At 38.6% G+C, this 25,588-nt stretch overlaps 1 protein-coding gene across 2 annotated transcripts in view; it reads left to right on the forward strand.

Annotated features, from left to right (window-relative positions):
• The window catches only part of PCSK5 (proprotein convertase subtilisin/kexin type 5), a 381,372-nt gene that overhangs the window by 122,384 nt on the left and 233,400 nt on the right, over nt 1-25,588 (forward strand). For both annotated transcript variants that reach the window (XM_087822706.1, XM_016222840.2), the window contains exons 6-7: nt 20,958-21,046; nt 24,297-24,469. In XM_087822706.1, the coding sequence (XP_087678832.1) occupies nt 20,958-21,046; nt 24,297-24,469 (262 nt within the window). The remainder of the gene's footprint in view (nt 1-20,957; nt 21,047-24,296; nt 24,470-25,588) is intronic.

Consider the following 25,588-nt stretch of genomic DNA (forward strand, 5'->3'; position numbering starts at 1 on the left):
TAAAAAAAAAAAAAAAAAAGTTGGGGGAGGCTTCAGGTATGGTCTGATCAGTGGTTGGCATGGGCAAGCTGGAACTTTGGTGTCTGTTCTCAAACAATTCTAGTATGTATTCACAGGTTTGTTTGTTTTTTAATTAAATTTGAATGAATACCAGTTGGTCATAATGTTTTGGAAACTGTAAGTGTGCCACAGGTATGAATGTTATTAATCGTATTATTAAGGGTGATGATAATGAAGTAATAAGATGAAGTTTTAGTCTAAGTCTTAGAGGGCAGGTAGCTTTCACATTTCTCTACATGGAGAAATGGACTGTTTGAGGTTGGAATGATATAAACTAAGATGCTTTCTAGTGTTTTTGCACTTAAGTGACAACCCTTGAGAGTGCTCTGGAAATGTGGGCTGTGAAAGAAGGTTTCTCTGTAGGAGGAAAAGACTGCACCCAAGGAGAGCCTATGGGCATCAGAAATCTCCTACCCTAAGAAGGGTTTATAGTCTTGTGTCCTGCTTTGGGGATTTGTGGTGAATCCTCTTGCCTATAGAACAATGGAAATAGCTCAGAGACAAGCAGGGGTCTGTTTGTGATTTTTCCAGGATCCCTGCTCACCCCCTTCCATGCCTGTCCCAATTACCAAATATAGGCTCTCATTTTCTCCCCAACCCGCAGCCCGAGTATCAGGTTGTCACAGATCCCTTTCTTTTTCCACCATCCTGATCCCTTGATCTTCCCATAGGTTCTAGCCTGTGTTGTCATCAAGCAGAGAAAGAAGCACACATCTGTGTCTAGCAATTGCCCACCCTGACACCAGTCTACGTAGTTTATACTAGGTGACCTGACTAGAACTCGAGTTGGCCAGCAGTTTTAATTGTGACTTGTGTTGTTAATTGTATTGGACATCCAACTCTCTCATAAAATTTGTTTATTTTCTTCCTAAAAGAATGACAGGTTCCTTTAATGCTTTTCAAAGAGTGGGAAATATTTGAAACAAAAACACTTGATTGTTTTTTTTCTACCTTTTATCCACCCATCTTTGGCAACACATAGGAGTATCAGATTTCAGCCCTCTCTGGGGAGTGATACTACTGGCATTATTTTGGTGGAACTACATTCTACAACTTGCATATATGGGGCCAATACCCATTTTTCCCCATTGCTGTGTTTGTAGGAGTGTTCACTCGTATTTGTTGAAATCCTTGCAGCTCCAATGCACATATGAGAAGGCATTCAGATTGGCCATTGCAAGTTACATGAATGTTCTTTCTTTTATATTATGGTCATACATACTGTTTTTATATCAGATGATTCCATTTGTCATTCTCTAATTTCCCCGTTGTGTTTCTATGAGCTTCTGTTAGAATCTCCATTGTAAAACTTATTTCAGTTACGAGGGACACTAACTCATGTTTAATTCATCTTGGTTGAAACAGAATACTCATAACTTCATATCTGTTGTGGTTTTACCTTGTCTTTGATTAGGGAGTTATTGTTTATTCTGATGCTAAGGGAGTAAATTTTGTTGACGATGCTACTCATATCTTAATACACGTTTTCCTGAGATTTGTAGGTTTCTGAAATCTGTATGAATATAACACATACAGATTTCCCACATATATTTGGAGTGAAACGGGAAAATGTGTAAGGGGGAGGGAGACCCAAGTAACTACTAGATAAGTTAAATAAAAGTGAATGATTACACTGAGAGAATGTTTTGAGCAATATCCTATGAAAGCACGCTTATGCTGATACCTGGACAAACACTATGTGTTGTTCATACTTGAAAAGTTATTGCTATGTTGTTGTCATAATTTTTAAAACTCAGTATACAAGAGCTGCTTATTTGGTTTTCCTGTGAACACTCGTATAGCTTTGAGAAGCTTGGTACATGATTTGGGTAGCAGAGTGGAGAACAGCTTTGTTCCCCAAAGAAACCTTGGCTGTTCTTGCCTTGGGCTATAAACTCAACAAAGTCTAAATAGAGTTCAGCGGGGTCAGAATAGGTTTTCCATGAGAGAATGAGGGAAAGGAGCAGGTTTTCTGGTTCCCTTGACTGGCCTTAGTCCCTCCAAGTCATCTCAGATCTCACCTTCTCAAATACAGAGGAGCCATTGACTAAGAATAATAATTTATCTAGAACTTTAGAATTCACGAAGCATTTTTACATATATTCTCCTTTGACTCGTAAAAGTTCATGTCAGATAGGTAGTAGATAGATCTCTAGTCCCCCAGGATCTGAATTCTTTTCCATGTGTAAGGAATACCTGTCTTGGGAGTCTGGGTGGAGAGCCAAGACTACTCCAGCGTGGTGGCCGAAAATGCCAGGTACTATTAACTTGTTCACCCTCCCTTGCTCTAGTCTGTGACATAAGCCTTATGGTCCGGATTCAGAAAACCAGCAGCATAGCCCTGGCCAGTTTGGCTCATGGTTAGAGCGTCAGCCTCTGGACTGAAGGGTCCCAGGTTCGATTCTGGCCAAGGGCATGTACCTCGGTTGCAGGCTCGATCCCCGGCCCTGGTTGGGGCACGTGCGGGAGGCAACCAGTTGATGTGTCTCTCTCACATCGATGTTTCTCTCTCTCTCTCTCTCTCCCTCCCCCCCTTCCACTCTTTCTGAAAAGCAATGGAAAAAATATCCTCAGGTTAGGATTTTAAAAATTAAATAGATAAATAATAGATGATAGATAGATAGATAGATAGATAGATAGATAGATAGATAGATAGATAGATGATAAGTAAGTAAGTAAATAAATAAATAAATGAAGGTAGCACTTGTGCAGGTTAGTGACAGGAGAAGCCAGGTTCTGTCTCACTGCCTGTGTTCTCCCTCTCCCTCTCAGCAGGTCTTTACTTATAGGGAAGCTAGGTGTTTTTCTCAATCCTTAGGCTCCACCTTGCATATACTGTGCTCCCACAATTCGGGGCTTCCCCCTATCCTTTCAGTAAACCACTGTTGTGCTTTACTTAGTTACAGGAAAGAGCCTGAAAGTAAAAATTATTAGACCTCTCCTTCCAGAGGAAGAAAGCAAAATTCACAGCAGGTTCGCTTAGCTTACCAAAGTGAACCTGGCTTCCCGACTCTGCTCTTTGTATCACCTAAGACACTCTCATTTGGAACAGGCACGATGTTAAATGCTCTTCTTTTGAATACGGTCATAAGGACATTTCGGTCAACAACAGACGGCACATATGATGGTGGCCCTGTAAGATTACAGTGGAGCTGAAAATTCCTACTGCCTGCTCATGTCACAGCTGTCAACGCCCCAGCGCGACGCGTGGCCCATGTTTGTGGTCACGGCGTAAACAGACCAACCGTGCTGCCAGTCAGATGCAAATATAGCACATACAATATATGTACAGTGCATAATACTGGGTAATGATAGTCAACAACTATATTACTAGTTTATGTATTTACTATACCATACTTTTAATCATTATTTTACAGTGTACTCTTTTTACTGATATAAAAATTTTCTGTAAAATAGTATGCCGTGTTCCGCCAGCAGCCACCTCATTCATACTGTGTTTACCATACCTCACAATTGCCTCATGTTCTCCCATGCTTGACTTGATCCTGCGTTGTTTTGTATAATAACATTGTTTTGTACTGGCTGGTAGTCCAGCAGCCGTTGGCTACACCATCCAGGACTGTGTAACTGCACTCTGTGATGATTTCATAAACTAATCGCCTAAAAATACGTTTCTCAGATTATCCCCATCATTAAGCAGCACTTGACTATATATTGTTCATAAGCAATAGACATGTTTTAACCCATGGAAATGATTATAGTTTATGAGAGTTTAGTGCTTATGTTATGGAATATAGTTTCATTCAGGAAAGACTTTTTGAATACCAACTAGGGAATGGCACTTAAAAATGAAACTGGTGACATTCTTACAGCATGTAGAAAATGAACATTTGATCCATCACTTAACTAATACAGTACAACAATTAAAGGAAACCATTCGGCAGGATGTGATTTGGAGACTGCTGCTTTCCCAGTAGTGTTTTGTGGAACCGTAGAGTCTGCTGATGGATCTGACTGCCCAGGCATCACTCAGGAGGCTGTGTGGAATGGGTGTAGCTCCCTCTTCCACAGATAAACCCTCTTAAAAATCTACTTTAAAATTATTATTATTATTATTTTTTAAATATATCTTTATTGATTTCACAGCGAGAAAAGGAGAGGGAGAGAGAGAGACAGAAACATCAATGATGAGAGAGTCATTGATCAAGCCCACAACCGGGCATGTGCCCTGACCGGGAATCGAACCCTGATCGCCTGGATCCCAGGTCGACACTCAACCACTGAGCCACGCCCGGCTGGGCTAAAATTATTTTAGATGGTGGGATTTCTCCTTAAATTAGATTTGAAGTAAAATGTTCTGGTGATACAAAACAAAACAAACCATTGTAAACCGGTGCTACAGACCGTAGGACTAGGGCTCAGACAAGCTGTCACTGGAGCCAGGCAGAAATCCTGGGGAAGGCTCCTGGAGGTGGTAGCATTTGTCCTGGGTCTTGGAAAAGGACTGGTGAAAGGGAGCAATCATTCCTGAGAGAATGCCTGTGATGCTGAAAGTGTCTTGGTTATCAGTGAGCTCCTTACATGCTATGGAATAAAAGGCATCTTATGAGTAATTTTGGGTTTTTTTCTTTTTTATATGAAGAAAAGCCAGAATGTTCTTTTTTTCCCTGGAGCTCTTCCTTTATCAAAAAACTCAAATCTAAACAGATTTTTCCTCTTGTCTTCCAACCCTTTATGACCAAGTCCAAACTCTTTATATGTTTGCAAAAATTTCATACTATGTCCACTGTCTTTTAGCCTCACCACTTGACTCACACTCTAGCTTTAACTAATTATTTTTTACAGTTGTCTGACAATAGCATGCTTCATTCATGCTGGAGACCAGTAAATAGCAGGCACTCAATAAGTGATTACGTAAATAACTGTTTCAGTAACAGGGTGGAAAAACCTTTCCTTTATACTGACTACTTTTTGGGAGTATTTTCCATAGCTAAAATGAAGAAGCTTCCATTTAAACTCTGAAAAACAGAGTACAGTTTACATTGTAAGTTCCGTGGGGCTGTGTTCATTAACATCAACTGATTCTTATTCTTAGCCATCAGAAAGGAAATTATAAATGAATTATCCTTTGATTTAGGTGGGTTTTTTTTTTTCCAGGTATTATACGCTGGGCTTTCTTGAAATAAGAATATAAACCAAGTAGTGTAGGCTTTAAAAAAATTGTTTTCACTAAGTAATTTGAGGATAAAAAGGAGAAAATGGGTCATGCACATATAACTACTGATTAGCAAAACTTCGGAGAAAATTCCTGGAGTGATTTGAAATCTAAAGAAAATCCATCTTCCTCTCTTTCTATTTCATACATCTACACACACTTTTCTTCCATATTATTGTATTCTGATTTATTAACTATAATGTTGATCTTAAAAATCAAGGTCAAACTTTTTAAATAGGTTGCATACATAGGAAAAACAAATCAGAAATAATTGGGCCAACTTAAGGAACAACTTCAGATTTAGAATTGAGCTGAGAAATTAGAAATAATCAAGTGAGTTGTGCATACTCAAAAAAAAGCCATGATTGAGGTCAGACATTTCTTCATGTGTTTATCTTTTTCTAATAAGAGGAGATTAGAATTAACAAGAGGGGAAATGGACATAGTGGTATTTTTTGAATTGGGGTTAGAAGCTAGAAATAGGGAAGTGTGTCTGAGCAGGACGACTGCTAATGTGAAAGCCTAATATGGGGAATTAAGCTACATGGTAATAGGAATAACTTGGGGTAAGTCTCTTTTGCCACTGGGAGACTTCATTGTCTCTTGTATATAAAATGGAGACAAAAATAGCTACTTGCATTTTGCTGTGAGAATTGCATATAATGCATCCTGAATGTTCAGGATACTATAGGCTCTAGTAGCCTGTGTGATAACTCAAGGCATTAGAGCTAACTTAGAGATTTTGTCATCAGCAGTGCCTAGTGACCGAGCCACAAGTGAAATGAATCACTGGTACTTTTCATGCTGTTATTTTTTGGCGGGAAAGTATTTCCACCCAATTCATAACATTTACATTCTAAATGTGCAAACAGTGGACTTTGCATCTGGCTTCTTTTTGGCAGGGGAGGGCGTGGGTCTGAAATTATCTTGGAAAGGTAAATGGATCTAAGAGCTACAGAGGTCATCTCCACTCTGTAATAATTGGTGATTGCAGTGGCCTTTTCAAAGTCGGATTTTCACAGTAGAGTTTCAAAAATGGAATACTCCTTCTAAGTCTGGTCAAGAAAAATCATAGTCCACCCAGTCTGTGGAAACCACCTTTTTCCTCATGCATCTGCTAAGAGAACATAGAAGAAGAGAAACATCATCTTAAATTTTGAAAGGAGTTCTTCAGTTTCCTTGATTACTCCAAGGTTTCCTTGACAAAATCTCTTAAAACCTCATTTAATTTTCATACTTTACTGTATGATATATTTATTGGATTTATACTAATTTGTTCTCCAAACCAAAACCTCATGTGACTACAGTAATTATTGTGATTAGGAAGAACTACAACAAAAAAACAGTGGTGAGTTGCTATCCACACAGACATCTTTGTGTTCCTGAGATTACACTATGCTCTCCATCCTGATGCAAGAGAAAAGTTTTAAAACAGTGATTATTTCAACATTCTTGTTCAAAATTTGATCTACCTTATTTTCACCAGTTGGTGACTGGTTTCCATGGAAATGGAAATGGAATAAGCATTCCTCGTTTTAGATTCTCAGCTGCCCCATGCCAACTGAGAGCTGTAAATGCCATTTGGTTAACAGCAAGGATCCAGAATTCTTCCATTTTAAAGTGGCAGAGGGAGAGGAAAAGAAAATGTTTGCCAAGTCATTTCACTTTTCTTCCTTTGAAAAGGACACAGTTTTATGATTGTCTGAGCTATTGACTGACGGTTATCGAACACATACAACTTCCAACAGTGCCTCTTCCGACTAATCAATTTAATCTCTTTTCCACCCGTCACAGTTTCTTACCTCATTATGATTTAACTGGCCTGTGATTGCCTTCCTAGTTGTCCACCTGCTGTCCCGGTGATGGGCACTGAACAGGAAAGTGGTCAAAATGTTGAAAGGACACAATTGCGTGATCTCACTGATCTGCCACCTGAAGGAGGAAAAGTGTTGATAAAGGGCATGGGGGCCGGGGGTGAGTTGGAAAATTCTCACTGATGAGAGAATGTTAGTTAATTTTGCCATGAGGACTTTTCATATCTGAGATTATTGCCTATAACTATACACTTTCTGGAGCTGTTCAATAGGGAAAATAATGAAAACTACAAATAAATGCTTTAACATATGATGTTTGAGTGTCAATACAGTCGTTTTCTTTTTCTTGTGTTTTGGAGTCTGAAAAATTGAATCAATCTGAATGTTAAAATAAAACTTTAGTAGGTTTAAAACATAAATGTTTTCTTTTATATTTTAAGATGTTTAGATACTAGATAAGAAGGAATGTGACCCTAGTTCTTAAATATCACGATTCTATGAACACACGTCTGTCTCCTCTTGGGGTATTGAAAGGAGTTTCTCTATGTCCCAATGACTAACTTTAATAAAGAAAACCAGACATATGGCCTCCAGCCACGGGCTGCCCTGTGTCTCTAAGTGTTTCTCACAGCTAGCCAAAGCAAGTCATGTGTCGGCTAAGGAAATAAGATTCTTATCCTAGACGTAGGAAACTGCATGGATACGGCAAGGGAAACCTTACTGATGGTGAACATGCAATGGAAGGCCTCACATTTTGTATTATCATGTTGTAGGCATGGGAAAATATCACTTTGATGACTTCTGGTTTAAACAGCTCATGCATTCTAGTGACTTGAGCAAAAAGCGTTTAGGACATGGAAAGGGACTTGCATGGAATGTACACTGAAGGTCAAGGTAGAAGCCAATCGTGGACATGGCGGCGACGCAACCTCTGGCTGCTGCTGCCCTCAAGAGAGGGGAGCAAGTTCCTTATTCTCTCACTTAATCTGCGAGCTTCTTGGTTTGGAGAAGCCGTGCAGGAGGGACTCATTATTGGGATAAATGAGTATTGGTGAGAGAAAACATTAAAAAGGAATCCACTTAAATTGTAACTAGCCTTGCAGTGAACGATGCAAATGGTGTTTTATTTTAACAATAAAACTAAAATGATGAAAATACATGTAGTTTATTATCCAGCAGAACATGCAGCTATAGCCATTCTTACATCAAACAAAAAATGAATCATGTTTAAAGTTGTAGTTTTTCTGTAATATTATGAAATTTGAATTTTAGTAGAGTCATAAATGGATTCAGTTTGTAAAAAATCTCTATTGGTTTTTCCAAGGGCCATTTGGAATCATTTTATTGACAAATCATTCTCATTTAAAGCCACTGTCATGTCGCCAGCCTCGTTCCATTTTTACTAAATCTCGCTCTTCTGGCTCCTCTTTCAACAACGGCTTTCAGTGTGATGGAAGCTATTCTCCAATATTAAGTTCATTGATTGAATAAAATCTTGTGTCTTTTGAAAGTTCATTAGGCAATTGATTTGCTTGAAATGCCTTGTATTGTTTGTTTGCATTTTATGTTTACACCGAGACATAAAGTTCTGGCACTGAAAAGGACAGGGACGCTTGAGTTGGCAGTAATTTCATTAGTGGTGGGATCATTTGTTGATATCTTTCTTACTTGCTTAGTTAGGAAACCTAATAATTAAGGCACCCTGTTAAAAAGAACCTGTGGGCAGTGATCCACATAGCTTCAAAGGCACAACTTCTGAGCTTTTATCTCAGAAGAGGCCTCAAATCATCATTACTTTGTTCTGGTCCTGCTAGGTGTGTATACGCCTGAGGTTGCGTGCATGATCTCCCATAAATATATTTTGCATTTACTCTATGGAAACACTAGGACTTGGTGTCAGGCGATCTGCTTTCAAGTTCTTTTTCAGTAAACTGGCTGCATTACCTTGGTGGTCACCCATAAGAATCTCAGTTTCCTTACTTATAAAATAGGGACAAAAATCCATGTAGTGCAAGATTATTGGAGAGATCAAATTAAATGTGAGAACCTAGGTAAAACTACCTGGCAAATAATAAAGCAGTGATCCTTACCACCTTCATTGATTTGATGTCTAAACTGCAAATAGAATTAAGCATTCTTTCAAATGAAAATTCTTATACATTATTTTTGTTGATTTGATTAATTTACATGAAACAGCACTCAGTATCAACACTAAGGGGTAGAAAAGGTAGAAGCATGTTTCTTGGTTCCCAAGAAGGCATAAGTGGCTTTGACTGCATTTACCCTTCATGCCTAGAAAGCACAGGTCGGCAAGCTACGGACGGCAGGTCCGATCTGCCACTGACTCTGTAGCTAAGAGTGGCTTTTAATGTTTTCAAAGGGTTCGGGGGGGGGGGGGGGGGGGCATGTGACAGAGACTCTGTGTGACTCTGTAAATCCTAAAATATTTACTAGTAGCCAATTATAGAAAATGTTTGCCACCCCCCTGGTCATAAACTAGAGCAAATACGATCATAGTAAAAACCCATCTCATGTTCTTTCTAAATCACATATGTACATGCTAAATTTGAGGTTATGATAAATTATATGTTTTGGAGGGAGGCATTCCTTAATTGTGGGTCTCATACTTCTATGATGTTGAGAACCTTCCAGTGTGTGAGGAAATGGCTCTGATGGACTGTGCAAGGAGGATGGGGAAGAGCTCTCAGTAAGCAGAAGAGCTGGTAGTTGCTTGGTGTAGCTAAGCTGAAATGATGACAGCTAAGTAAATATAAGGTGTTTGAGCTACTTATCTGTACTTTAGGACTTCTTTCTCAGAGTGCAAAGGGACCCTGGACCCAAGTGACACCCAACTTCTCAGACCCCAAAGTGTATTGCAGAAGGGACACCAGGGAAGCCTTTGGATCAGAATTTTGTGACTAAAATTTACCTGTATTTTAGACAAATAGGATTATGGAACAGTCACCAATTCTAGGTCCTTACCCTCTGCAAAGACTCACATCTTCAGATGTGTTCTGACAGTTTGTTGATGATCTGGAAGCAGCCTCAGGCAAAGTGAATGAAGCGGGGTATTTAAAATATCACCTTTATCAATCAGTCATTAACAGATTTTGAGAAAACAACAGGTATTTGTAGCCTTTTTTACAATGTATCAGCACTGAATGGTATCTTTAAATATTTTCACAAAAGCAAATAGAAGCATAACCATTAAATAGATTACTGTTCAGTGAACATGGACTTGTGAATTATTGCTTAGTATTCAGGATTTCCAGGCCAATGGAGTTCATTGAACCTACTCCATCATGTCATATTTAGTTCTCTTTCTGTTGAATCCTTAGTGAGTAGTACATTCTCTAGCCTGTGATAGGTACTCAACAGATATTTAATGAATGAATGATTCAGGAAAGTTAACTAACTATGGGCCACGTCATGGAGGCAGGCTCATTATCTATAGTTAACTAGGTCATAATAATAATATTTCTAATAGGGATCTTATAGTATACAGGAGTACAGGTAAAGTTGAAATATTGTCTATGTAGGGCACATTCTAGCATCCTGGTCTCTTGTTTTTGCTGCTTTAGAATTATTTGTATGAGGTAGTTTTGAGTATGTATTTGGGGAAGAGAAAAATATATAGAAAGAAGTAGACCATAAAAAAATCAAAATTATAATTTGATACAGGTCATTATTTCTTTAATTATCTTTATAGATCTTTTTTTGGTCTCTCAGCATATACACTGAGTACATACTTCATATTTTATGCTTTAGTGAGTTCCAATCATGAAATTTTATTTTAATTATGATGATGTGAAATTACAGGAAAATCAGTTCAGGTGCGAGGAAGAGAGTTCTTTAGATTGCATACCACGCAATTTTGCAAACACCAACCTTCAGCCAGAACTCTTGGAGCAGAAATTCCTATAACACTTTGTACATAAACCTTGATTAGCATGTTTCTATAACACTTTGTACATAAACTTTGATTAGTATCAACCTCAATACTTGGTAATTATTTACATAAACATTAGAACACCCCTGTCAGTGGTCTTAGGTTCAACTGGTCAGTCAAACTCATAGAACTCATTAGGCCACAAGTGTAATTAGAAAACAGGAAAACAATGTTCTAGTAGGGAAACATCGGCTGTGTTTCTTCAGCAAGAGTGCTTACCAGTCCCAGGACTATCTTCTGCTTTTCCCCTGTCCCACCACCATCACAAGTGACATGCCAGTTGTGCAAGAGTGAGCCACATGGTGGGTGTGAGAGTCATTTTGCCTTAGAAGCCCCATATTTTAGGAACGATATTTCTTGCAATAGCTGATGGATACAGCAGCTTCCAGGGCTGCACATGGAAGAGCCTGCTCAACTTCTGGGACCTGCTCTCAGAAGCTCAAAGCCAGGACTCCCTACCAGGTATTTATAGCCCTGGCCGCAGAACTCCCAGTTCATGCCAACACACCAACCAGGGTTCATTTTTACCACAGTAAACGTTGCTTGGTAGCTGACATCCCATCTTTATCAGATATCAAGGGGAACGGAGCTAGAAACTTAAACCAAAGTAAATTTTCCACAGATTAAAAAAAAAAAAGGTTTTGTTAATCCTTTACTCAGAATATTCTCTGCCAAGGTTGTAAGCAGCACAGACTCAACTTTGTATGCCCCTTGCTTAGAAGATCCTTAGGACATGGGTTATGAATTATGGACTTGAGAAAGGAAGGAGGGAGGGAGGAAGCAGGAAAGACTAATATTAACTAAAATATTTCTTTGGTAATTGCTACAAAGTAATAATAGCATTTCTGACAGTCCATTGCTTACTTAAAAAGTAAGTGTTACAGTTCTGTTTTCTGGAATTGTAGGTAATACTTATCCCAGTAAAGCAGACAGTTGTCCAGTGGAGAAGATGGGCATTGTGTTGTGCCCCCCAATTCCAGGGGAGACTTGGATCCTCCAGGTCCATATTTATAAACTGGACTCCCAGATCACTAAGAACAGACCTAAAACGAATCAGCAGGAATAACTAATTTCTGTCTATTCACAGTTAAAGGGTAAGGGAGATAATTTCTCAGTCTTGTGTTTGTGGAGAAAAGGAGATCAGGCTATTCCCAAAGCCTCAGCTTTGTGGGGTGAAACTAGTAGAAGTTTCAGAGACTAAACAGAGCCCTCTGGTAGAGGTTAGGGAGCTTGAATAGCAGGGTTGTGGGCTCTCAATAGACCTCGGGTGGAGTGGGGGAAGGGAGGGGCAGGAATAGCACCATGGGATCACTAAGGGATGTAGACTATTTTGTACTGTTTCTGAATCCATAGAAACAAGCTCAGGTAACACATGGAAAACTAATCGTTAAAGGCAAAAAACAATGAGCCAAGAGCATGAGAGGGGTAACTCTAGAGTATTAACCAGGGACCCAAGAAAAGGGGCCTTGTTCTATCACCGTGATTGGTATATTTCATTAACAGAGATATCAGATACTCTATTTTTTTCTTTAGACATAGAATAGCGTGGTTAAGAATGAATTCAATGAATAATAAATTAGCTATTTTCCTAGGCAGGGGTGGATAGAAGTAGGAGGGGCAAAAAGATGTCAAAGGTCTAAGCTGGGGCAGATAAGAAAAGGGAAAATGACAGAGGTTAAAAAAGACTTTTAAAGCAGGGCATTGATCATTTGAGTTTTATTTATTTTACTATCTATCATGTTCTGAGTGAAATATCCTTCTTGAATTGCAACCAGTATTACAAATAACTGTATAAATTCATTAGGCTTACATGATGTTTTAAAAACTTTAAAAAAATTAAAAACTCACGGAAAGTGGCAAAAATGGTCGAGGTCCCCCATACCCTTTACCTAGATTCACCCAATGCTAACAATTTATGAAATTACAGGAAAATATCTAAACCAGGAAATTGACATTAATACAATCTGCAGACCTTAAGATTTCACCAGTTTTTACTTCTCCCTTGTGTATGTTTGTATATGTATGTGTCAGATTAACAATACTTTTAGCCCTCCAAAATAAATGTTCTTCTGCTTTTTTGAATACTAATCATTTACTTATGATATATCTGATGTTAATTCTCAGTAGTGATCAATTACTAGTTAATATTATAAAATATATTTTTTATTTTCTTGTCGACAGTATAATCTGTTTGATTTTGGAGCAGTTGACAAATGCTAACTTTTATTAATTTATTTAGATACTGTATATCTATTCCTGAAGGCCAAAAAGAGGACTCACAATGTCTAGCCAAGTATAAATACTATCATAGTTTAAAGTTCATGCTTAAGATTCTTTCAGTATCAGGCTATCAAATCGTCTCTGAATATCATCTGATATCATTTCACCTATGTATTTATTTGTTGTTGCCGTAGTCAGTTCAGGCTGCTAATGACAGAAAACCGTAGACTGAGTAGCTTAACAAGAAACGTTTATTTTTCACAGTTCTGGAGGCTGGGGAGTCTAAGTTCAAGGTGCTGGCAGATTTGGCTTGGTCAGGTCTCTTCCTGGCTTGTAGATGAGCTCCTACTTACTGAACCTTCACATGCAAGTGCTCCCACGTCTCTTCCTGTAAGGGCACTGATTTTATCACGAGGGCTCTACCCACATGACCCCAAGGCTCCACCTCTAAATACCACCACATTGGGGGTTAGGGTTTCAACGTGAATGGGAGTGTGCCACAAACATTCAATCCATAACAGTTATTTTCAAAGAGTTTTCCTGAATTTCTTTCTAGTATAATAAAAAAATTTAATATTATTGAAGCCTCGGGGACCTTGTATAATTGCAGTCACTTCAGAAGCTATTATCTTAATTGTCTCACAGAAACTAATCACTAAAAAACGGACTATGTAATTTCTTTTTTGCATTTAAAATTTTTAATTTACCTTTTAATTTTTTTTCTAATATGTTTTTTGCGCTTTGGTAAGCTTCTCACTAAAGACAGGGTGAAAGTCCATTTTCAGCTGTTTTCCATTCTTCTTAAGGTTTCATTTTTAAGATTCCCAGCATTTCCTTCTTCTAGCTCAAGTTGAATAATTTATCATGGAGACTCTATAAAACATACTGTCAAATACCCTGCATTAATAGTAATAAAGGAAAAAAGTCGCCTCTGCCTCACTAATAGGTAGGGTAGCGGGCAGAGAAGTCATGAAATCTTGGCAATCATTCAGACTTAGGGACGTGGGCCCCTGTGAGTCTTGCTGGAAGTGAAAAGCCGTATATCAGGACCCGGGAGACCCAGATGGAGTCTTTGCCCTGGCACATTTTATGCCCTCCAGTCACCACCTGACGGACTGAATGTTCTCATTTGTAAAATAAGGGAAGTAACCTGTGCTTTGCTTACTTCTCAGGGTTGAAGTGAGAATGAGATGAGACTAAAATACTTTGAGAAGTGGAGACTGTGATATAAACATCAAGCGGTAATATTATCAGGAATAACATGAGCACTCAGAAGCATCACATCTAGGAGATAGGTTGGAAAACAGCTTATTTCTTACTTTCCTCTCCCTTTCCGATGGGGCTTTTTAGTTATACTTAAAAGGGAGGCTTTCACTTAGATTTAAACAAAATCAAAATATGCCGAAGAGAACAGGCCCAGCGAACGTCAATTGGAGTGGGAGTGGAAACAGTGAGGGGTGCATGGGCTCCGTGAGCAGCTGCAGATGTTTTCCCAGGAAAGAAAGGACCTAGAAAGCCGCCTTTCTGCAGGTTGCCCTTGCTGGGCTCCATGCAAGTGCAATTTTGACTTTCAAGCAGCGCAGTGGCGACTGTAAGGCGACCTCTTGCGTGTGTCCTGATGTGTCAGATTCATCGCTGAGCTTATTAGCATCTTGTCGTCAGGTCTCTGGTAGAGCTCAAAGAAGCTAATGTTGCCACCCTCGCTAACTGCTGTGGAAGGAAAGGCGCCCCAAGCGGTGAGCCTGCAGGCCCGGGAGGAAGCGGAGACGGGTGAAGGCAGAATTGAACCCCCGGAAAAGAGGGCAGACCCCGTGAACTTCTATTCCATGCTCCCGCTAATTTGTATTTGTTCTCAATGTTATAGAAATGGGCTAACAGGTACGCTCTGGCTTTTCATCTTTTCATTCAGAAAAGATGAAAAGGTAAAACTTCTCGAGACCTTGAAGTACGGTGATGTATTGTTGGTAATAGGAAATGAAGCAGATAAGAAAAGAAATTTTCCCCAGTAAGAAAAAGCAGTAGACAAGATCGAAACGATTTTTACATCGAGATGCGCTTTGAGAGCCAAATGGTTTATTTAAGTAAATATTATGTGATAAAACATCTTACACTTCCTGGGGCCCGGCAGCAATGACAGGACCCTTAAGAGACGCAGAGAGGAGATACGTTTTTAATTCCTAGTCTGTCTGTACCCGCTTTATTTGACATGATGTCCAATCATTAGTCTCTGTATCCTTATAATTTACAGAACTGAGTTAACTTCTAGAAGTCTTAGAAAATATGTCTTAGTAATATTGTGAACATATGCAAAAAAACACAAAAAATTACACAAGTGACTATTTTCCAAGTGGGATTGTGTGGGAATTAGCGAGTAAAATTCATATTTAGGTGCATGTGGGTCAGAGCATGATATAATGAGTATGTTGTTTTCTGGACTAAAATCTACTAAAATGTTCTCCTTATGCGGAAAATATACAACATGTTCATACTCTGTTGTCTCTGAAGAAAAGTACATCTGAAATACAGACTTTTGTCTGTTTTGTGACTTTTTAATGTAACTGACATCATGACTGTTGTTGCTGACCACCTTGTTTTTTGGAAGAAGGAAGAAATTAATCTTGTTCACATAGTTGAACGGGTCATGATTATATCTATTGTCCTGTGTTCTGTTTTAAATCCATGTCAAAACACTGAGTCTCCAACTAAGATATAAAAATTTTAAAATGGTACTTTACTTGGGCTAATGATCACTGTCATCTGAGGAGAGCTGGCTATTTAAAGTAGTTGAGCTAGCAGTTTCGGTCTTCAATTACCATATGCCGCAATATATTATTTATCCGATATTTAAAATATATGCATCAACAGTAGAGTGATAAGTTCCCTATTTCCCCAAAATGGTTTATACATTAGGATGTGGAGCAATGTACAGAAATCTTTATAAGAAATGTTTTTGTAAGGAATTACTCACTCTGTTCTTCACTCAGGAGCATTCACTGTATATTAATGATGCACATAACATGCACAGGGGTTTATTGTGTTTTAGGAATACAAAAACCAGTTAGTTCCTCCATTTTTCAATAATATGGTAGAAGAGATAGTCAACTATTATCTTCCGCTACACTACACCTGAAACCCCCCGGGGAAATGTTAAAGAACTTTTTAGTGCATGGTTGAGCTAATGGGACACCAAGACTGTTTCTCTGAGAAAGCTCAAACCTATAAATTTAGATGTCCAAAAAGTGATCACTAGGCATTTTCCAGGGTAAACAACCAATCCCAGCCAGCCTGGAGCTGGATTTTAAAATCCCAGGGATGGCTGAAGACAAGCCTTGGTCCAGTGGGGTAAGAGAAGACTTCTGCATAAAACAGAATCCCTGAGGCACCATCTTCAGTACATTAACTATATTTAAAAAGAGAGAGAGAGAACCTATGCAGAGAGACAGAGGACATATTCTACTTTTCAACCTAGGTAACAGATGGGACTAGAGGATGAATAACTACTTTTTAAGAACTACTAACTACTGAGATTTGTACTTGTAATTCATATTACTTGTATGGGCCAAATTTTAAATTTGGTTGAACAGGTCCTGGTTGGTGTACACCCAATAAGTGGTAGAAGCAAATTTTAAATCTTCTTTAAAATAATGAGTTTTCCATACCAGCCTCAAAGAATTGGCACAGGTAAAAGTCCAAAGAGCATGACCTCCTAAATGGACAGTTTACCAGCTACCTGGGGAAAACATCACCATGAGAACAAGTTAGTAGCAGAAACAAATAGCAGAATTAGATTCACATAGTTTCAAATTATTATATATAATTCATATGTATCAAGAAATGAATATTGAGCCCTGGCTGGTGTGGCTCAGTTGGTTGGATGTCATCTTATGCACCAAAAGGTTTCTGGTTCTATTCCTAGTCAGGGCGCATGCCAGGGTTGGGGTGCAGGAGGCAACCTATTGATGTCTCACCGATGTTTCTCTCTCTCCCTCTCTCCCTCTCTCCCTCTCTCCCTCTCTCCCCCTCTCCCCCTCTCCCCCTCTCCCCCCTCTGTCCCTCCACCTCTCCCTGTCTCTAAAAATCAATTAAAAATCTTTAATCAAAAAGAAAAAAATGAATATTGGAAAGTATTTTAAGGAAAAGAGAGATCAGAACTTCAAAACATGAAACGTAATAATTGAAATGAGGCAGTAAATGGATTAAACAGCAGATTAATCATGGCTGACGATAGGATAAGTGAAATATAGAACTGAGCAAATTACCAGAATGCAGCCCAGAGAGAGAAGTATAGGAAAGACTTAAGATGAGATTAAAGATTAAGATACGGTAAAAAGGTCTATTATATGTTTAATTGGGATTCTGATCGGAAGAACTATAGAATAATGTAAAAGCATATTTCAAAGATACTAGCTTAGACTACTAGTTACATTAAACTACAGGCTTTGGAATTCCAAGAAAGAATTTTTTTTTTTAATTCATTTATAAACTTATTGAACCTGTATGATAGAGAAGACAAAGAAAACATCTGAAAAGCATCCAGAGAGAACTAGATTGCCAAAATGACTGATTTCTCCCCAGAAACAATGGGATCCAGGAGGCAGTGGAATGGCATCTTTGAAGTGCTTTTAGTCTAGAATTCTATACCCAAAGAAATTATTTTTCAAGAATGGCAGTAAAATAGAGTAATTTTCTAAGACTACCAAAAGACTTTGGGCTTCCAAAGGACTCTCTGAAGGTTACATTTATAAAATGTTCTTCAGAAAGAAATCAATGATTTCATAAGAAAGTATGAGCAACAAGAAAGAGAGCAAAAAATGTATTTTTAAATCTAAACCAACATTGATTTTTTTAAAGTAGTTGTCGTAATGGGTAATTTCTTCCCTTAAAAAGTCCAAAATATAACTATAATCATGGGGAACTCAAGTGTTAAGAGGTGGGTAACCCCAGAGCTAAAACATTCTGAAGTCTATATTGTTTGAGAAAAGTTGAAAAAAGTATTGCTGACTCGACTTTGTGATGTTAGGTACCCATAATCAAACACTTAGGATAATCACTAAATAATAGAATATATAACATCCAAACTAGTAAAGGAGAAAATATACAGAAATGAACACGACTAATGTTAGTAGATACAGTCACAGTACATGGACTAACTCTCAGGTTAAAGACAAAGGTAGCTAGCCTAGCTTGAAAAAAACAATTACACTCTACTTTTAAGAGATACAACTAATAAGAACACAAAATGTTTGAAAATAACAGGAGCAAACAGGTAGAAAACTTAAATATTAACCAGATATTTTTATCTTAGAGCCATAGAGTGTTACTGCATATTTATAAATGGTTTGTGTCAGTAGGTAGATGACATAATTCCATTCTAAATAAAATAAAAATCAATAGATCTGCAAAGAACATTAATAAATCCACAATAATGAAAAAACTTGACATAAGGGACTTACAAAGAACAATTGAATGATATACACCCTTTCAAGCATACAGAACATTTATAAAAATTGATCACATACTTAGCCATGTGTGAATCTGACAAAATTCGAACAATTGCTTTGTAAAACTTATGATCACAAAGTCATCAAGCTATTGACTGATATCAAAAACAAAACACCCATATACATTTGAAAATTTAAATCATACTTCTAAGTAAAATAACCCATGGACCAAAGAGTAAACTAGAGCAGAATTAAAAACAAAAATCCAAGTAGCACTTGCATTAATTAAAGTAGATACAATAAAGTACGGCCTGGCCAGGGGGCTCAGTTGAAAGGTCGCAGGTTCGATCCCTGGTGGGGGTGCATACGGGAGGCAATAGATCAGTGCTTCTCATATTGATGTTTCCCTCCTTCCCTCTCCCTTCTTCTCCCTTCCTTTCTCTCTAAAAATCAGTAAAAACATATCTTTGGTGAGGATTAAAACTAATAATAAAAATATGTTGTCATAGGGGATAAAAAGAGAAACAATAACCAGATACCATTTTTCATGTTAGATTGGCAAGAATGAAAAAGATTGAAAAACTCATACATAAGGATTTATGTACATAGGCGTTTGTCCAGATATTTTCTTCATTCTTCATGTTGTCATTCAACTTGGCTTATGGTCTTTTTTTTTTTTTTTGCCTTGCACAAAATTTGATGACTTGTAGTAATATTTATTAATCTTGCAGTTTTTATGAGGTTTGGTTATATTACTTTCATCTGCTGTTAAATTTGACAATATATTCTCTACTTTTTGATCCAGTAATTCCACTTCTAGGAATTTGTCACAGGTATAAAAGTATATATATATACTCGAGGCTGTTCTTTATAGCTTATTAATATTTGTGAAAAACTGGACAAATTTCTAGAAATAGAGGAATAGAGGGCTTATTAAAGAGACTATGGTGTGTGTATATACTTAACATATATATATAATTTGAAAGATTATGTAGTATAATACTATCCTTTAAAATTATATATAGATTAATATTTACATAGAAATACATGCATGACATTACTGAGCGGAAAAAGCAAGGTATAATATATTTTGTGTAAACTGTGTACCTAGCAGATGTAAGCAGTAACTTGTTTATAGTTGCACAGACGGTAGCCATATCCCATGGTAAGTGTGGTCTGAAGCACCTGTGCTGTAAAATAAAAGGCACTAAAATGGAATTGGGGGGCGCCTGAGTTTCAGTCACTCTTTGGCTGTTTTTGACAGATCTCTTTACAAATCAGGGCCTCCTCTAAAAATGAGGGGAGGGAGGACTTCATTAACAATGACAAAGAGACCACAGTGATTGTCACATCCCTCTTCTGCATCCATGGCAGATGCTAGTCATCAGCCTCAGTGTTCTCTCTCTGGACTCAGCCTTGGAAGTCTTCTCAACATGCTGTGTTAAGCCACCTTTCTAAGTAGGTTGTCTTTACGCTTGAAACTTTTTTGCCATCCTTGGATAAGATTATCTTAGAAGTCTTTTCAGCTAAAAAGTTTTTTGACCAAGGAACTAAGTTGTTGCAGTGAGAAATAACAGGGAATATATTTCAGGAAAAAAAAAAGTTTACTTTTCTAGTAGCCACATTTTTTAAAGCAGTAAAAAGGTGAAATAACTTTTGAAAATATATTTTATTAAATAAGATATTTCAGCATGTCCTTTATATAAAACAATTATTAATGGGATATTCCATGTTCTTATTATTTCATATAAAATCTTTGAAACCGAGTGTGTATTTTCAGCAATGCCATTTTAGGTGGTAAATTTCCATTGGAGATACTTGATCTATATTTAAACTTATAGTTTAAAAAGTAGAGTCTCATACTGACATTCTTGAGTTTTCTAATAATTGAATTGAGTACTAGTTTTTCATTTAATTAAATTAAAATTTTAAGATGAAGTCAAACTAGCCCCATTTTAAGTACCCAATGGCCATCTATGGCTGGTGGTTACCATATTGATAGAGTTACTGTAGAAAATGCTAAGGAACATACAATTTGATTTTAGCCTTCAAGGAAATTTTCTAGTTGGGAAAGCAAGATATCAAAAATAAACATATCAGGAATATAATCCAAAACAGAATATAATTAAGTGCTAAAAATTTTCCGTGGACAGATTAAGCACCACTTGGGTAGGAAGTTCCAGAAAACCCCCAGCGCGATGCATTCTCAGCACTTTGAAGTCTGAGTGGTGGCGGTGATGTGTTGAGTTTGTGAGAATGGAGCTTCTTACTGGAGAAAGTGTGTGTTCTCCCCGCAGGCACGGGACCCGCTGTGCTGGAGAAGTGGCAGCTGCAGCGAACAACTCTCACTGCACAGTCGGAATTGCTTTCAACGCCAAGATCGGAGGTACGGGAAGCGAACTTACGTGGATGCAGAAATGAGCCAAGAGCTCTTGTGCTAACTGGTTTTCAGGGCCCTTTTTGAACTAAAGACAGGCATATGTTTGCACAACAGTGTTCAGCTCTTGCTGACAGCAAAATGACCATGTTAACATGTGCTGCCGCGTACAGTTAAAGACTTCAGAAGCAGTATCCCGAGCGTGTAGCCCAATACTTGAAAAAAGGTTGTCCAGTACTGAAAAGGGGGTCATTGACATCTGTACAGAACTGTACAGTTGGTGTCTGAGTCAGAAAGAACTAAAATACAAACACCAGGCCAGGCAGTAATATCTCTATGGAAAGAATAATTTGAAATTGTTAAAGTAGAATATCTTTTCCTTTCTTTAGGTTTTATAAAAATTTCCTTTTAATTGCGATTAAAATGGTAAACTTTACCATTTTAGTCCCATAATGTGGTAAGGCTGTTATCATTAAAAATTTCATATTATATGCACACTCATGCACTAACTCAAATATACATAAGCTTACTACAAGGACCCAACCACAGCAGTTTAAATCCAGACATTAGCAAACACAAACTCTTACTTTCCCATTTGTAGTCACCTTTGTTAGTTATAGCCTGGTGCCACAGCCGCATGCAGATGGAAAGAAAACATTGTAAGAGATGGTATAGATCCTACTGGCTTTGAAGGTGTCCCCTGGGGGTCTCTTAAAAGGGTGTCATGAGACTAATGAAGTTCCTGGAACCAATACACTATTTGTTTCCAAATGATAAATAAGATTGGATCTAAAAAAATAAAAATGACAGTCCTTTCTAGAATAAATATAGGGGTCTTGTAACATGAAATATTTGGGATATTCAATAACAGTGCTAAGAAACGGTTTTCAGAGACTACCTTGAATGTCAGCCCTCAGTAAATCTGACCTGTCTCTTTCCTTTATCTCACCCTGAATTCTTAGTGAGGTGGCTTGTCACGCAGCAATTAGCTGTACTCTGAGAGCATGTGCTGTGTGCCGAGGGGAAGGTTCTGGGAGGAGTTAGGAAAGGAGACAGACACTTCCCCTGAGGAATCATGAGGATGCTGGAGGCCCCTGCCCTTCTCAAGAGAATCACAGACTGTAGGGGCTCCTGGTCAATCCTCCTTGCTCTCCAGGCCACACAGTCTGTCACATACACACACGTCCGTGGCCCTGTCGTTACTCTTCAGCACTAACCCAGCGCTCACTGGCCTTGAGGGAATGAAGAGATGAACTTGTGAACCTTACAGATAAGCTGCTGGCTGACCTGGCCGAACAAGCACCTCAGTAAAAAAGGAATGTATGGCAGTGACTCACGAATGTGCCGTCATCCTGAAAACAAGAACTTTCTGAATTGTAAATTTAACCCCGCACACCCCAGGAACGAAGGCTTGCAGTTGAACAGAGAAAAAGGAACCTTTCCTCTTTAAACTTGAGGAAACAAAATTCCTACTTCTCAGTTTTTGATCAAAAAATTAATACGACCCTCTAGATATGATTTTATCCAACATTTTGTGCTCATGCGGACTTCACTTAAATCACATGATGTAGAAACGGAATCCAGGTGTTTTGCAGATCTGCTGCATCTTGGCATTTAGAGATACTGGCTAGTCCAGTGTTTTCAGGCCTCATATCGGTAAAACAGTTTCATTGCATGCTTTTACATAGAAAGTAAGAATATGAAGCAGTTCATCTTTCTTTGGTAAAAACCATGCAGGTGAGTTTTGAATATTCATGTCAAGTGAAAACCATTGGCTTCTTAGGACCCAGTACATGCAGAGCGAGCACCACGCTGGGCAGTCTGTTCCCACAGAAACTGCTGACAGACGTCCTGAATGGAGTTCCCATTTCCTATCTTTGAAAGGGACTGTTTGCACCCTTTGTTCTCCACATCACCTGTTCACATACATCTCCTTTAAAAGTCCAAAAGTCTAGAGGAAAAGACAGTCGAGATGGAACAACCAAATGCAATGTCTTTAGGGATGCTTTGGGGGAAATTTAATATTGACTGGGCATTTATTTCTATTATTTTTTTTGTAAAAAATATGAAAGGATAGAGTGTCATGTCTGCCATGTAACTTAAAATGGCTCAGCCCAATATTTATATTTTTAGATGAAGAAAATGTGTCAAAATGTTATCAGTTGTTGAGTAGTAGACAGATCTGTGTTTATTGTCATTCTTTCTACTTTTCTGTGTTTTTAAGTTTTATACTTAAAAGCTAAACACTTTTGAAAGCACAAAGAAGGTATAGTTTCTTAAAGAATATTTTTATTTTCTACCAAAAGTCCCACCTCAAGCCACATAGTAGCTAATGCTGCCTGATCTAGGGTTTTATGACTTAATCCCTATTTAGTGGTAATCAATACAAACTTGAAATCCTACTAGATAACAGCGTTTTCCTAAGGAGTAAATTTGGGCTGTGGAGATACCTTTTTGAAATAATCCAATGTCTCAGTGATGGTATTTAGCTTAAGCTGAAGAATTTATGTTAGCATTTAGTTGTTGTGCATCTCCAAAATAAAAGGGGGAAAAATGGAAAGCCTGGCATTTGACATATAATTTATTTTTGAATATCTGTGCCTGGTTTTGCAAATTAAGGTTAATAATAAATTCCTATCTGTCTGGCGGGAATATACTTAAATGAAGATTAATGACCATACATTGCTAAAACCTTTTGAGAATTATTTGATCTGTTACATGCACAGAAAGCATTCTCATTTATTATTTGACTTATAAATAACTTGGCAAAGAAGTAATATATTAAATTCACATCAGTCTCACAGATTAGGAGATAATATCGAGTATGGAGGAAATTAGACCAACCTAACTTGGCAGCTTTCCAAGTTTTGTGAGCCTGCTAAGGTCAGAATGTTTTATACCAATTATGAACACAAGTGATCTAATGAAGAGAAATTTCGGGAAGATGGATTGCTGGAGGCTCTCTTTGTCAACTACTCAATTAAACAGGTATAAAGAGAAGGGAGAGCTTATGGAAACCTAGGAAAAGAGAACAATGGATAAAAAAGATTTTTAAAGAAGTTTTGCTCTTTTACATTCACTGTAACTCCCTCTCTTCCCAAGAAAGCACGGAAAAGTCCAAGTTATCTTTTCCTGGGGAAATATACTCACCCAAGTGTTGATTAAAAGCTCAGTCTCTCTCCCCCACCTGCAGTTCAGTGGTGAGTCACTTGGCTGTCCTGTAGCGCAGGCCTGATCATCTTCTCCCTGTCTCTCAAAGGGGTCCGGATGCTGGACGGCGATGTCACTGACATGGTCGAGGCGAAGTCGGTGAGCTTCAACCCGCAGCACGTGCACATCTACAGCGCCAGCTGGGGCCCCGACGACGACGGCAAGACCGTGGACGGCCCGGCGCCGCTCACCCGGCAGGCCTTTGAGAACGGCGTGCGGATGGTGAGTCTCAGGAGCGCCTGGCTCAGCGCGCCCGGGGGTCGGGGGACTCGCAGGGGAGGCCGCCTGTGAAACGGGGGTCCGGCCCTCCCGTCGGGGAACAGATGGCGCTCCCAGGCCGGGCCAGGAGACAGGCTAACGGAAGGGATGCGGAAGCTTCGGGACTGGATGTTGCATCTGTTCTGCAAATGAGTTCACTGGTAGAGAGTTTCTCTTAATAAGAACAGAGGTATATTTGGACACTTGGATTTATTCAAAGAAAATATGTTGGTTTATATGTTAATGTTGCATTTGGAGAAATAAATCCCAGGGGCTGAGATTCAGAAGTGGAGGGGAGATGGAAACCCTCCAGTTGGTGTTGATATGTCATCCGGCAATGCCCGTCTGGGCAGCTCTCTTTTGTGGTCCCTTCCCTAGTCCCGCCTCTGTCCCAGGACAATGGTATTTTTATGCTGGCCCCCAAGGTCCCTAACCAGGCAGCTTAACCCTTGAGGTTACTTGATTTCCTTGATTTTGCTAAAAAAATTCATGACTACTCCTCCCCCAAAAAACTGACCATATAATCTAATGTAATAAAACATCTGTTTTAAATTACAGATCTTAAAAAAATCCTATCTTCTTCTAGTTAAGTTGAAAGGATGCTGCATGCATGTAATATGGAAGGAGGAGAGCTCCACCAGAGCATCTCCCTTCTCGTTATTACTCATGAACAAGACTTTGGGTGACTTAAAGCACCCATTTTAATCATGATCTGGGTCTGACCTCCTTTGCCTTCGTTATCTCTTTTTACTTTTTTGTAATGTAAGCAATACCCTTACTGTCCATCCGCGCGTCTGCTGTCCCTGCAAGTCCCTCCCCACTCCGTGTCCCACTATACAGCCAAATCCTATTCTACACCAGTCCCAGGTAAAGTGTCACCCCTTCCCAGCAGCCTTCTCGCTGCCCAAGCTAGAATTAAGTATGAACAGCCCCTTCCCTGTACCACCTGAGCTTCATATTCTCACTGTTGCTGCATGTTGTCTTTACTATATTGTGCTTTATGTCAGAGTTGGTTTTATGTGTATCTTCCTCACTAACTTTTAAGTTCCTAGAAAGCAGACTTTGTGCTCTACCCTTCTTTAT

The sequence above is a fragment of the Miniopterus natalensis genome, chromosome 12 (genome assembly GCF_054644295.1).
Source record: "Miniopterus natalensis isolate mMinNat1 chromosome 12, mMinNat1.hap1, whole genome shotgun sequence".
NCBI lineage: Eukaryota > Metazoa > Chordata > Mammalia > Chiroptera > Miniopteridae > Miniopterus > Miniopterus natalensis.